Source organism: Orcinus orca, chromosome 3, assembly GCF_937001465.1.
Source record: "Orcinus orca chromosome 3, mOrcOrc1.1, whole genome shotgun sequence".
NCBI lineage: Eukaryota > Metazoa > Chordata > Mammalia > Artiodactyla > Delphinidae > Orcinus > Orcinus orca.
In genome coordinates, this window is record NC_064561.1 from 3,752,225 (window position 1) to 3,766,494 (window position 14,270).

Sequence of the window (14,270 nt, forward strand, 5' to 3'; positions counted from 1 at the left end):
TTAAATTGTTTATTTTTGGCTGTGTTGGGTCTTCGTTGCTGCGCGTGGGCTTTCTCTAGCTGCGGCGAGCAGGGACTGCTCTTCGTTGTGGTGCGCGGGCTTCTCATTGCGGTGGCTTCCCTTGTTGCGGAGCACGGGCTCTAGGTGCGCGGGCTTCAGTAGTTGTGGCACGCAGGCTTCAGTAGTTGTGGCTTGCAGGCTCTAGAGCTCAGGCTCAGTAGTTGTGGCGCACGGGCTTAGTTACTCTGCAGCACGTGGGATCTTCCCAGACCAGGGCTCGAACCCGTGTTCCCTGAATTGGCAGGCAGATCCTTAACCACTGCGCCACCAGGGAAGTCCTAATTTTTATTTTTTAATTATTTATTTAAAAATTTTTTTCTTCTTTTTTTTGGGGCCATGTCTCGGTGTGGCTTGTGGGATGTGGGATCTTAGTTCCCCGACGTGGAATTGAACCCGGGCTCTCGAGAGTGAGAGCGCTGAGTTCCCACCAGGGAACTCCCTCAGTTTCCCTTTCCTTATAAGGACACCGGTCATTGGGTTTAGGGCCCACCCTAATCCATTCTGACCGCCTCCGAACTTGACTTCATCTGCAAGCACTGACTTTCCAAAGGTCACATGTTCACGGGGGGGGGGGGGGGGGGGGGGGGGCTTGGGACGCCGCGACCCCCTCTCTCTGGGGGATGCAGTCCAGCGTGTGGGCCCGGCTCTCCCCGCAGGGCGCTGGCTCTGAACTGCTTTGCCCCCATCAACGACCTCAAAGGGGCCGAGGCCAAGGACTGGCGGTCGGGGAAGCCGGTCCGGGTGGTGCGGAACGTCAAGGGCCGCAAGCACAGCAAGTACGCCCCCATCGAGGGCAACCGGTATGACGGCATCTACAAGGTGAGTGGGGGCCCCCGTGCCTGCCCCCCACCCCTGGCCCCCAGGTCACTGACCCCGCGCTTCTTCCCACAGGTCGTGAGGTACTGGCCCGAGAAGGGCAAGTCCGGCTTCCTGGTGTGGCGCTTCCTCCTGCGCAGGGATGACGTCGAGCCGGGGCCCTGGACCAAGGAGGGGAAGGACCGGATCAAGAAGCTGGGGCTGACCATGCAGGTGCGTCCAGGCCTGTGCTCACAGCTGGAGCTCGTGCCCGGGGCCTGGGCCGGGAGCGTCTGAGCGGGGAGCCATGCTCTCTGGGGTTTTTCTCATCCCGGACGATTTCCAGGCTGTGAGCTGGTGACACCTCGCTGGCTGTACCATCCCTGTCCTTCAGCCAGTGGATATAGGGGAGGGGTGGCTCAGGCAGGTTTGCGTCTTTGCTTTGTGATGTTAGAGCTGAGAGCTGGCCTTCCTTATCTGAGCTGTGTTTGAAGAGCTTATCCGAAATCAATCTGGAGTCCGGTCTCCTCTCTCTTGGCCAGTCCCCTCCCGTCCCCTCTTCTCCTCCCCCTCTTCCCTGTCTCTTTGTTTTTTTGTTTCTTTTTGACCGCACCTTGCAGCATGCAGGATCTCTCTGACCAGGGATTGAACCTGTGCCCCCTTCATTGAAAGGCGAGTCTTAACCACTGGACCTCCAGGGCAGTCCCCCATCTCTCTTTCTCCTGTCTGTCCATCACCTCTCCCTACCCCCAAAGCAGACAAACCAATAAAATTGGTCTAAATATAGAATAGAGCAAGGTCTAAATGTAAAGATAGGGTGGACTGATCGCCTGGAGCAATCACTCACCTCTTTATAGCAGCAGAATCCTCCGTCTTCAAGAGTTCGCCCAGTGCGTTCAGAGTACGGCTTTTTTGCACTATAATTATGGTGTTTTCTGTTCCTCCTGGTGATCCGATTTCCAGCTGATAAGTCGTGGTGGGACTATTTAAGGAATCTTAATTGCTGTTGAGAGTCTGATAGCACCTACCCCGCCCCGCCCCCTGCCCCCCCACCGGGAGGCCACAAAGAGTTGCCTTTTGAACACACTGGTTGTTCCACAGGGAATTGTATTTTATATTATTTTATTTATTTATTTATTATTATTATTTTTTAACATTTTTATTGGAGTATAACTGCTTTACAATGGTGTGTTAGTTTCTGCCTTATAACAAAGTGAATCAGCTATACATACACATATGTCCCCATATCTCCTCCCTCTTGCGTCTCCCTCCCACCCTCCCTGTCCCACCCCTCTAGGTGGTCACAAACACAGGGACTTTTAGAGGCGGAGGAACTGGTGAGAGCCAGCCATGGGTCAGGCATGTCACTGTTTGGTGAGAGGAGGATGTTTTATTTAGAACTTAGGCCTTCGTTGCAAGTTTGTGTTGCTAGAAAAGCTTGAGGGTTTCTTGATGAAACACTGGAGAATCGGATGTGGTTGTAGGTGCCTTAGAACCCCATTTCTAATTAGATAATGCCTGATGGGGCTCAGAGGAGTCCAAGACCCATCAGAATGGGTTGTGGAGCTAAGGCCCTGGGCCAGTGGTGAGTAAACGAAGTCTTCCTGGGGCCTAGCCACGCCCATTCAATCTCACAGGGGCTGGGCCAGCTTTTGTCCCCACAGAGCCCGAAACTTTTACTGCCTGGCCCCTGGCTTGAAAAGTTTGCCTACTTCTTATCGAAACGGAAAGATACCAAGACTGTCTTGGGAGTTCCCTGGCCGTCCAGTGGTTAGGACTCGACGCTTTCACTGCCGAGGCCGAGGGTTCAATCCCTGGTCAGGGAACCAAGATCCTATCCTACAAGCCGTGGGGCACAGCCAAAAAAACCCAAAAAATAAAACAAAAGGAAAAAGACTGTCTTCTTTGCTTGATCTGGTGGTGGGCCTCTACCGTGCGTTACCTCGCTCACTGCCGCTGTGCCATTAACGTTTGTTCCTGTGCGTTTCTGTGCTTAGTTACTGCTCCAGAGTTAAGTTGGTGCAGGCCTCTGAGCTGAGGCCAAGGGAGCACAGAGTCCGTCTCTGGGGCCCGGCTGGGGACCGGGTAGGGGTGACCGTCCTGTCTTCTCCTCACAGTACCCGGAAGGCTACCTGGAGGCCCTGGCCAGGAGGGAGAAGGAGAAGGAAAACAGCAAGACGGAAGCCCTGGAGAAGGAGGACGACGGGGAGGAGGACTTCGCGTCCCCCAGGAAGGGCAAGCGGAAAAGCAAGTCGGCTGGTGGGTGTCTCAGCGGCCGTCCTCGTATTCGGGACCCCATCCTCGTGCTCGGGGGGCGGGGTGGGGGGGCCTCCACCCTCACCCGCCCTGCTCTGTCCCAGGAGGCGACGGGTCCTCGCGAGGGGCACCCAAGAAGACCAAGGTGGAGCCCTACAGCCTCACCACCCAGCAGAGCAGCCTCATCAAGGAGGACAAGAGCAACACAAAGCTGTGGACGGAGATCCTGAAGTCACTCAAGGACGGGCCGGTGAGCCCCCTTACCCTCGCCCGGGCGGCGGGGGCCTCTTTCTTTCCGTTGTGATAAAATAGAGAAAACATGAAACTGACCATCTGAACTATTTGAAGTGCACAGCTCAGTGGCATTAAGCCTGTCGTGCAACCATCCCCACCATTGTCTCCAGAACTTTCTCATCTTCCCAAACTGAAACTCTGTCCCCATGAAACGCTGACTCCCCAGCCCCTCCCCCAGCCCCTGGCCCCCACCATCTACTTCCTGTCTCAGTGGATCCGACTCCTCTAGGGACCTCACATGAGTGGAATCAGACAGTGTGTGTCCTTCTGTGTTTGGTTTCTCTCACTGAGCATCATGTCCTCAGGGTCCATCCGTGTTGTGGCAGGTGTCAGACTCTCCTTCCTTTTTTAAGGCTGTGTAATATTCCACTGTACAGATGGAATTTGTTTATCCATCATCTCTCAGTGGACACTTGGGTTGCTTCCAGCTTTTGGCTGTTGTGAACAGTGCTGCTGTGAACACAGGTGGGCAAGTCTCTGCGGCCCTGTCTTCAGTTCTCTTGGGCATAAACCCAGAAGTGGGATTGCCGGATCATGAAGTCATTCTGTGTTCAAATTTCTGAGGAACCGCCAAACCGGCGCTGTCTTTTTTTTGATCCTCCTGCCTTAGTGGGGTGAGTGACATTGATGGGTCACTGGAAGTGAGTGGCTCAGCGTCCTCTGGCTGCCCCTGCCTGGTGGGGATTGGCTCTCCATGGCTCACGGTCAGGGTCAAACCCAGATCCTCTGAGCCCTGGGCGAGCGGCCCGTTACTGCTGACGTCCTCTCCTTCTGGACTCTTCCTCCTGGTCATGCCATTGCATGGCCTCTGCCCTCGTGGGTTTCTCTTTGGGGAAGTACCCTCCACCCCAGCGCTCCCGGCTCAGTCTCCCTCCGGCATGAAATCACTGTGGCTGCCCTAACAAGTGAGCTTTTAGGGGTAAAATCCAAGTGTGGGCAGGGCTGGTCCTTCCGGAGGCTCCAGGGGAGCATCGGTTCCTGCCTTTTCCAGCTTCTGGAGGCACCTCATCCCTGGCTTTCGGCCCCGTCCTCTATCCTCGTATCTCTGTCGTATCCAGCAGTGCAGCATCTCCCGTCTCTCTCTGCCTCTGACCCTCCCGCCTCCCTCTTATAAGGACCCTGTGATGACGTTGGGCTCCCCGGGGAATCCAGGGTCATCCCTGTCTCAAGGGCCTTAACCCCACCTGCGAAGTCCCCTCTGCCCCATGAGGTGACACGTCCACAGGTCCCGGGCTTCGAACGTGGACATCTTAGGAGGCTGTGATTCAGCCGCCCCACGTCCTTCGGGTCTCTCTGCTGACAGGTCACCTTCTCCACAGGGGGACTCTGACCGCCCTCCTTCTGGGGCTCCCTGCTGTCCTTTCCCCAGCACTGCTGTGACCTTTCTGTCTTTCACCTGCTTAATCTCTGGTCTTCCCCGCTGGGCCCCAGGCTCCAAGAAGGCAGGCGTTTCTCTGTCTCATCCGCTGCTGGAGCCCGGGGTCTGAGCAGTGGGCGGCAGGCAGGCGGTGCCGTGTGTTGCAGGGCTGGGCTCTGTGCCGAGAGAAGCGCTCATGGAGTGCGGTCTTGATCTCCAGCCTGCGTGTGCTCCGGTGCCGCAGGATGAGATTCGGGCCGGGGCGAGGGCTAAGCAGGCAGTCTGGGGACCCGTCGTGGTCGTTCACTCTGGGGAACTGAGCCTTTGCCGGGCTCATGCACCCTCTCCTCTGCTTCCAGAAATTCCTAAGCAAAGTGGAGGAGGCGTTCCAGTGTATTTGTTGCCAGGAGTTGGTGTACCGCCCGATCACGACCGTGTGCCAGCACACCGTGTGCAAGGTGAGTGGGCACTGAGGGCCCCAGACGGGAGGTCCTGGAGGGGTGATTGGACCCACGCTGCCAACCTGGGCTTGCTGGTTTTGCTTCTGCACCTCCCGCCCCCGGCCCTTCGAGGGGATTGAGGGTCTCTTTTCCAGGTGACCTGGGTTACAGTAGCACCCCAGCCTTAATCACAGGCGCCCATCACTCGCTCCCTGCTCCCCGCTCCCCACCCTCCTGGTGCCCCGGAATCCAACGCAAACTCCTCGCCCAGCCACTGCCCACCCTGCCATCGTCCCGAACCTCCAGCCACACCGGCCCTCTGCTGTGCCTTCAACAGGTCGGCGCCTACTTTCCTTGGGGGCCATGCACTGGTCCTCTCCAGCCTCTTAGATGCCTGGAGGTCCGGTGTGGGAGAGGTTGGGCTATTGTCCTGGCCTGGGATCTGGTCATACTAAATGACTAAGTGGGCTGGGCTGGAGATGCATGAGGCGCTTATCCCCTAGAGGAGCAGGGAGGAAGCCTTCCTGGAGGAGGTGGCATTAACCTGCCACCTGAGGCGGTCCTTGGGGCAGCATCCCAGGTAGGCAGAGTGACCTGTGCAGAAGCTTAGACCCACAGGCATGTTGGAGTAGCCAGGGCCTCTTGGGGACAAGGGCAGGGGAGGGGGGCCGGGTGGCGGGTCTGGAGGGTTCCAGCCAGTGGTCAGCCTTAGGAGGGAAACAGTACCTGATCTGATGCTTTTGAAAGAAGAGATTGGGAGGGGCTGAGATTGGGCCAGACCAGGGTCTCTCCCCAAGCAGTGCTGACGTTTGGGGCCGGATCGTTCTCTGTCGTGGGGTGAACGACACCAGAGTGAACACACCGTGGGGTGTCCTGAGTGCTGGGGGGCTGAGCAGCATCTGAGGCCCCACCCACTCGGTCCCAGGGGTCCCCCAACTTGGGAAGCGCTGGTCTGCGTGTATGGTGTCTTTGCAGTGCCTTCTGGCCAGAGTCGGTCAGTAGGAACTCATGGGCAGTGTAGGCACGTAATTTAGAAGGGACTGTCCCTGCCTCCTGGTCACCCTGGGTCTCTGAGCTGCTCTCTCACCTCGGGGCCGTCTTGGTCCAGGGCTTCGGGTCACTTATCAGACCAGGGGATGGACTCTGAGAACATGGACACTTGGGCAGCAGTCGTGCCATGTGGCCTGACCGAGGCCCTTCAGCTGTGTGGCCAGGAGAGATGCCCCTGGGTGTCTGAGGCCGTGTGGAGCCCGAGGGGGCTCAGAGGCTTGGCGGGGCGGGGTGAGAACACATCGTCGGGGTCGGCAGTGTGGCTTTGACCTCCGGCTTTGCCCTTTCTGGCCGTGTGACCTTGGAAAGCCTGTAACCGTGCTGAGCCCCTTTGCCCCGTGGAAAGGGGCATCGCAGCACCCTTCTGGCTTTGAGGTGTACCCGGCCAGCGCGCAGTTGGACACTGAGACGCGGGGCGCGTGCGAGGTCAGGCCGAGCGGCTCAGGGAGTCACCACACCTGCGGCTGCTGTGCCGCCAGTGTGAAGGAGGTGGCCCTGGTGAGTGCGTGTCTGTCCTGGGCATCCTCACGACTGTCGTTCGTGGCTTTGACCCTCCACCCTGACGTCCCAGCATTTGATTTTGTTTTTACTCTATTAAAATATTTTTTTTCTGTGGTAATATACAGATAACATAACCTTTACCGTTTTAACTATTTTTTAGGTGCACAGCTCAGTGGCATTAAGTGCATTCACATTGTTGTGCAACTGTCCCCACCATCCATCTTCAGAACTTTCTCGTCCTCCCAAACTGAAACTCTGTCCCCATGAAACACTCACTCCCCAGCCCCTCCCCCAGCCCCTGGCCCCTAACCATCTACTTCCTGTCTCTGTGGATCTCACTCTCTAGGGACCTTGCATGAGTGGAATCAGACAGTGTCTGTCCTTCTGTGTCTGGCTTCTCTCACTGAGCATCGTGTTCAGGCTCATCCATGTTGTCACGTGTGTCAGAACCTCTTTCCTTTTGAAGGCTGAGTCACGTGGCAGCGCGTGGATGGACCACATTGTGTTTAGCCATCATCCGTGGATGGACTCTTGGTGTTTCCACCTTTTGGCCATTGTGAATCGTGCAGCGATCCAGAACCTGATTTTGAACCCAAGTCTTAGTGTGTTGAGCAGAAAGCACTACCTCTCGTGCCTGGGATTAGGCTGTAGACTTTATATTGGACAAGAACACAGGAGTTTATTTTTTTTTGTCTTTGTTGTATTTTTTTGACTGTGCTGGGTCTTCATTGCTGTGCTTGCACTTTCTCTAGCTGTGGCGAGCTGGGGCTACTCTTTGTTGTGGTGCACAGGCTTCTCATTGCAGTGGCTTCTTTTGTTTCAGAGCACGGGCTCTAGGAGGGCGGGCTCAGTAGTTGTGGCCCGTGGGCTCCATAGTTGTGGCACGCGGGCTCTAGAGCACAGGCTCAGTAGTTGTGGCGCACTGGCTTAGTTGCTCCGCGGCATGTGGGATCTTCCCGGACCAGGACTCGAACCCGTGTCCCCTGCATCGACAGGTGGATTTTTAACCACTGGACCACCAGGGAAGTCCAGGACTTTTTAAAAATAGGGATCAAAAGCAGCCGTCTGCGTCCAGCGGTAGCATGACGTGGCAGCAGCAGGTTTTCACCAGCTTGGTGTTGCCCCTCACCCAGCTGCCTGGCGCCATCCTTCAGGTGTGTGCACCTGTGCAGGTGCCCGCTCCCCATGGTGTCTTCTTCCTGTGGCTCCGACGGGGAGGTAGGGCCTGTCAGCCTCACAGCTCGGGCTCCACCTGGCTCTTCCCCTGGCGTCACTGGGTTGACAAGTGGATTCAAACCCAGAAGTCTGGCTCAGCATCCAGACCCCCTCCTTCCTCCCTCTTCTCCCGTCTTCTCACCGACACATGTTCCTTGAGCATCTACTCTGGGTTGGGTCCTGTGCTTGGTGCCGGGAGATTCAGGGAGACACAGCCCCCATCCTGGGGAGTGTCTGGTGTGTTACACGCCAGCAGGTTAGTCGACAAGATGATTCCAGAAGGCGGAAGGTACTGTTTTGAAAGCAGACAGGGTGAGGTGAGGCGGGGATGTTCCAGGGGCTTCGAGGAGGGGTCCTCTGAGGAGGGGACTTGAGCCGAGGCACGGTGACAAGAGAGCCAGGGCATGGACCTGTCAGGTGGTGTGACCTGCAGGTACACGGGCCTGGTGGCCGGGATGACCTTGGAGTCTTTTTTTTTTTTTTTTTTTTTTGCCACACCGCTCGGCTTGTGGGATCTTAGTTCCCTGACCAAGGATTGAACCCGCTCCCATAGCAGTGAAAGTGCGGAGTCCTAACCATTGGACTGCCAGGGAATTCCCGACCTTGGAGTCTTTGAGCCTGGGGCAGCCGGGCTGGTGATGGGCAGCCAGCAGTGGCAAGTGAGACTGAGGGTCAGGAGGGGCCTCTGGGCTGCCGACACCGCCCCGGGGGGACAGTGGGTGGCCAGGAGCACCTCTCACCACCCGCTCTCCCGCAGGATTGCCTGGACAGGTCCTTCCGGGCCCAGGTGTTCAGCTGCCCGGCCTGCCGCTATGACCTGGGCCGGAGCTACACCATGCACGTGAACCAGCCACTGCAGGCCGTCCTCAACCAGCTCTTCCCTGGCTACGGGAGCGGACGGTGATCCTCAAGCACTTCTCGCCGTGTGTTTTTTTTAAAAAAACGTTATCGGGGGGGGTCTGTGGCCCCCATTTTGTTGTTAGTGAGCTTAACTTAAACATGTAGTTTTTCCTCCACTCCCTAAAAAAAAAAAAAAGCCTCGTCTTCCCGGTTTGGGTTTTTTTTTTTTAATCTATAAAATTTTCAGGAATTTGTATTATGGCTCAAAGGAAGGAAGAAAGTCGGACTTCTCCATGTTTTTACTTTGGTTTTAAAAATAAATAAATAAATAAAAAGCCTGCAATTTATCAGCAGAAAAAAAAAAACCCAAAAACCAAAAAAAAAAAAAAAAATTGTTTTTTCTTCTGAGGATGGAATTAGAAACAACTTGGCGTGAAGGCCACTGAAATTCCCAGCATCAGGTTCTCAGCTGTTCTGGCCGCTGACTCGCAAGACGGCGCCGGGCTGCCTAGAACAATCTTTTCAAGGTTGGTGGGTCAGGCCCCCAGAGGTGAAATCCCGCCTGGCGGTGGCCCTGGGTGTGGTGTTGGCCCTGCATTGCCGGCAGGAAAGTGTTCAAAGGAAAAGCTGTTCAAAGGAAAAGCGAAGAAGTCCCGTTGGGCCCGGTTGAACCCCCCACCACCGCCTCCAAGCCATCCCCCACTGGGCTGCTTCTGCGTCCCCACCGGCCACCCGAGCAGAGAGCTGGGGCCACACTGAAGCTACCTCCGCTGTACTCTTCCCCTCCATGGGGGCCGATGGGCGGCCCAGCGACGTCCCCTCTGGACGCCACGGAAGCAAACGCCTGGGGCCACGTTCAAGTGCCTTTGGTCCCTCCTTCCTTCTTCAACACGGGGCTCTTTTCTCAGCACTGAATTGTTGACAGTGCCAACCAGAATCTCAAACTGTGGTCCTCCAGCGCCTCCCTGGAGACCCCGGGTGAGCGAGTGGGGACGATGGGACTTTTGTCGATCCTCGAAGTTGAATTTTCAACTCGCCAATTGGGAATTACAAGAGGGAAACTTTAAAAAAAAAAAAAACCTTTCTAAATGAAATTTTTTTTTGTAGTTACTGTATATGTACCGAGAAAGCTAATAACTTAGGGTTTGGTTGTGTTTTTTTGGGGGGGGGGAGTTTTGTGTTTTTTGGAATGATTTGTTAATGTTTCTAACTTGACCAAAGTTTGCAGCTTATACCTCAACAGAACAGGGATATTTTAAATCACATAACTGCAGACAGACTGGAGCGATATTGTTTTAAAAGTTTCTCTTTTTTTCCTTATTATTAGGTGGTTAATGTATTAGGAATAAACGACGAAATCCTGTGTAGGCTTTTTCTATGAAGTTCAATATTCTCTGTCCAGGTTTTAGATTCTCAGAATAAATGCCTTTTACAGATGAATTTGGTTGTGTCTTCTATTTGCAAAGTGCTTTGTAGCCCACCAGGCACTTTTATAGCTAGTAACACATTTTCTCCTTACAAAAACCCCGGAGTCAGACTAGGCAGGTGACATCGTTCCCACTTTGCAGATGAGAAAACTGAGGCCCACAAGGTCCAAGTGACGTGCAGCGGTCCATAGGGGCCAAACCAGGCCTTCTAGCTTGGAGCCAGACGTCACTTAGTGTCACCAAGGTGGGTGGCACTGTCCCCATTTACATTAGAAGAAACGGAGGCTGTTGTGGTCCCCCACTAGGAGACTGGCTCTGCCTTGAGTGGGTGTCAGCAGCCTGAATCATCAACTAAGGAGCTGCTTGGCCCCAGGGGGCCCTCTGCAGGCCTGGGGAGATGGGGGTACGTGGGGGTGTGGAAGCTAGTGACCTGAAATGCTGTTTCCAGCAGGAGTCAGAGACCAAGGATGAGGCAAGGTTTTTTTGTTTTTATTTTTTTAATTAATTTTTATTGGAGTATAGTTGCTTTACAATGGTGTGTTAGCCTCCGCTGCACACAAAATGAATCAGCCACACACATACAGATATCCCCTCCCTTTTGGATTTCCTTCGCATTTACCACAGTGCATTAGGAAGAGTTCCCTGTGCTATATAGCATGTTCCCATCATTTGTCTATTTTATACATAGTATCAATAGCGTATATGTGTCAATCCCAGTCTCCCAGTTCCTCGCACCCCACCCCTTTCCCCCTTGGTATCCATACATTTGTTCTCTACATCTGTGTCTCCATTTCTGCTTTGCAAATAAGATCATCTGTACCTTTTTCTAGATTCCACATATGTGTGTTATTATACGATATTTGCTTTTCTCTTTCTGACTTACTTCACTCTGTATGACATTCTCTAGGTCCATCCACAAATGACCCAATTTCATTCCTTTTTATGGCTGAGTAATATTCCATTGTATATATGTACCACATCTTTATCCATTCCTCTGTTAATGGACATTTAGGTTGCTTCCATGCCCTGGCTATTGTAAATAGTGCTGCTGTGAACATTGGAGTGCACGTGTTTTTTTGAATTATGGTTTTCTCAGGGTATATGCCCAGTAGTGGGATTGCTGGATCATATGGTAGTTCTATTTTTAGTTTTTTAAGGAACCTCCATACTGTTCTCCATGGTGGCTGTACCAACTTACATTCCCACCACCAGTGCAAAAGGGTTCCCTTTTCTCCACACCCTCTCTAGCATTTGTTGTTTGTGGATTTTCTGATGATGCCCATTCTAACTGGTGTGAGGTAATACTTCATTGTAGTTTTGATTTGCATTTCTCCAATAATTAGTGATGCTGAGCAGCTTTTCATGTGCCTCTTGGCCATCTGTATGTCTTCTTTGGAGAAATGTCTATTTAGGTCTTCTCATTTTTTGATTGGGTTGTTTGTTTTTTTGATATTGACCTGTATGAGCTGCTTATATATTTCGGAGATTAATCCTTTGTCCGTTGCTTTGTTTGCAAATATTTTCTCCCATTCTGAGGGTTGTCTTTTTGTCTCGTTTATGGCTTTTTTTTGGTTTTTGTTTGTTTTTTTGTTTGTTGTCTTGTTTCTTTCATTCTTTTTTTTTTTTTTTTGGCCATGCTGCACGGTTTGGCTTGCAGGATCTTAGTTTCCTGACCAGGCATCAAACTCATGCCCCCTGCAATAGAAGTATGAAGTCCTAACCACTGGACCACCAGGGAATTCCCCAAGGATGAGGCAAGTTTAACAATCAACTCCAGGGGAGGTGATAGTGCCGAGTTCTGCAGATGCCATTACTCACACCAACCTATCACTGGCACTTTGTACGGATGGTTAGACAATGACGTGGGCAGATCTGATTTAAGAAACAGGGACTTCCCTGGCGGTCCGGTGGTTGGGACTTAGCCTTCCAATGGAGGGGACACGGGTTTGATCTCTGGTCGGGGAACTAAGATCCCGCATGCCTCATGGCCAAAAAATCAAAACGTAAAACAGAAGCAATATTGTAGTGAATTCAATAAAGACTTTAAAAATGGTCCACGTCAAAAAAAAATCTTAAACAAAAACAATAAAGCTCTGCCTCTTTTGGACCTTCAAATATGTCAAGTATGTCCTTGAAAACATTATGCTAAGTGAAAGAGGGCAATCACAAAAGATCGTATGTGATATGATCTCATTCACATGAAATGCTCAACACAGGGATCTGTAGGGACAGAAAGCAGATTAGTGTAGCGATGCTTAGCCAGTAGGGAGGGAGAGGGGGTGAGAGCTAGAGGGTGCGGGGTTCTTTTCGGGGAGATGAAAATGTTCTAAATTTGGTGACGATTGCACATAACCTGTGGAGGTACTAAAATCCTTTGAACTGTACAGTATATGAGTTATATCTCAAAAAAAAAAATCAAAGTGTGAACATGAAATAAAAATAGGAAAGATGCCCAGCTATGAGGATCAGAGGGAACTCCCTAAGTGTCCCCAAGTGGGCCGCACACAGGGGCAGAACACCCTGAGGTGCGTTAATTGTGGAGATTGTGGAATTTTTTTGTTTCTCACATAAAAGTTAAGAACAGTGTCATTGTTAAAAATGAGCAAACCCCAGAAAAGTGTATGTGCACTGCTATGCAGAAATAATCACAATGTAAGGTGTATTCATTTCCTGGTAGACTTTTGGTAGTTTTAATTTTTTTAAAGCAGTTTTATTGAGATATATTGCACATGCCATAACACCCACTTAAAGTATACAGTTCAGTGGGTTTTAGTATATTTGCACAGTTGTGCAATCATCACCTCTGTCTGGTTCCAGAATTTCATCCCCCCTCGAAAGAAGCCCGATCCCCGTTAGCAGTCGCTTCCCACCCCTCCCCAGCCTCTGGCAACCATTAACCTACTTTCTGTCTGTGGACTTGCCTGTTCTGGATGTTTCATATAAATAAATTCATACAACACATAGTTTTTTTGTGTCTGGCTTCTCTCACTGACCCTGGTGTTTTCAAGGTCCATCCAACGTTGTAGCAAGTGTCAGCACTTCACTGCTTCTTATGGCTGAGTAATATTCCAGGGTGTGGATGGACCACCTTTTAAAATCTACCTGGTTGTTTTTTTTTTTCTTAATGTAAAACTTCCTTCTCTCCCTCCACCCCACGTTATAAAATTAATACATAATCCCTTCAGAACATTTGGAAACTGAATATGTGAAGAAAAAGCCAAAGCACATAATCCTGCCCCCGAAAGGGTTAATATTTTTAGGCTTTATTTATACATGTGTGTTGGTACTGCAGCATTCAACCTCAGAACAACTGAGGCATAGACAAGTGGCTTACTCGAGGACACGGCAAAGCCATGGTACATATTTGTTTAAAGATGTTTCTCCATGTATTTATTACTTTTTAAATATTTATTTATTTGGTTGCGTGGGGTCTTAGTTGCGACAGGCAGGCTCCTTAGTTGTGGCATGTGAACTCTCAGCTGCAGCATGCATGTGGGATCTAGTTCCCTGACCAGGGATCGAACCCAGGCCCCCTGCATTGGGATAGAGGAGTCCTATCCACTGTGCCGCCGGGAAGTCCCTCCAAGTATTTGTTTTATATACAAATTTAAAGAATGACATTAGGACAGTAGTGTATATACTATTTTGTGCCGGTTTTTCTTTTCTATTCAGTTCATTGGTGGGGTAGCCTGCTTTGTCTAGCACCTAAACAAACACATGAGCCGTGGTCTGGTGTTTGCATTATGTGTCTGTGCTCATAAAAGTGAAACGTATACTACACGTGTCTAGCGATATCTGCTTGGCGTGAAATGGAATGTTAGCATTCCTCCTCCAAATGTATTTGTTTTCTAAAAAATTTTTTTGTTAAAAAAATTTTTTTTTAAATTTTTATGTTTATTTTGTCTGTACCACGTGTCTTGCAGAATCGTAGTTCCCTGACCAGGGATTGAACCCGGGCCACGGCGGTGAAAGTGCCGAGTCCTAACCATTGGACCACCAAGGATCTACCCCCCAAATGTATTTCTAAAAATTTAT

The 14,270-nt window shown here is 51.6% G+C and overlaps 1 protein-coding gene across 5 annotated transcripts in view; it reads left to right on the plus strand.

Annotated features, from left to right (window-relative positions):
• The window catches only part of UHRF1 (ubiquitin like with PHD and ring finger domains 1), a 32,822-nt gene extending 22,574 nt beyond the window's left edge, over window positions 1-10,248 (plus strand). For 2 of the 5 annotated variants that reach the window (XM_033400849.2, XM_004277239.3), the window contains exons 12-17: window positions 717-879; window positions 952-1,089; window positions 2,973-3,114; window positions 3,216-3,361; window positions 5,122-5,220; window positions 8,726-10,248. In XM_033400849.2, coding sequence (XP_033256740.2) covers window positions 717-879; window positions 952-1,089; window positions 2,973-3,114; window positions 3,216-3,361; window positions 5,122-5,220; window positions 8,726-8,872 — 835 coding nt within the window. In that variant the 3' untranslated portion in view covers window positions 8,873-10,248. Of the gene's footprint in view, window positions 1-716; window positions 1,090-2,972; window positions 3,115-3,215; window positions 3,362-3,833; window positions 4,020-5,121; window positions 5,221-8,725 lie in introns of those variants that run through there. The other 3 variants (XM_033400847.2, XM_033400848.2, XR_004475454.2) reach the window with 2 other exon arrangements.
• The last annotated feature ends 4,022 nt before the right edge of the window (window positions 10,249-14,270 follow it).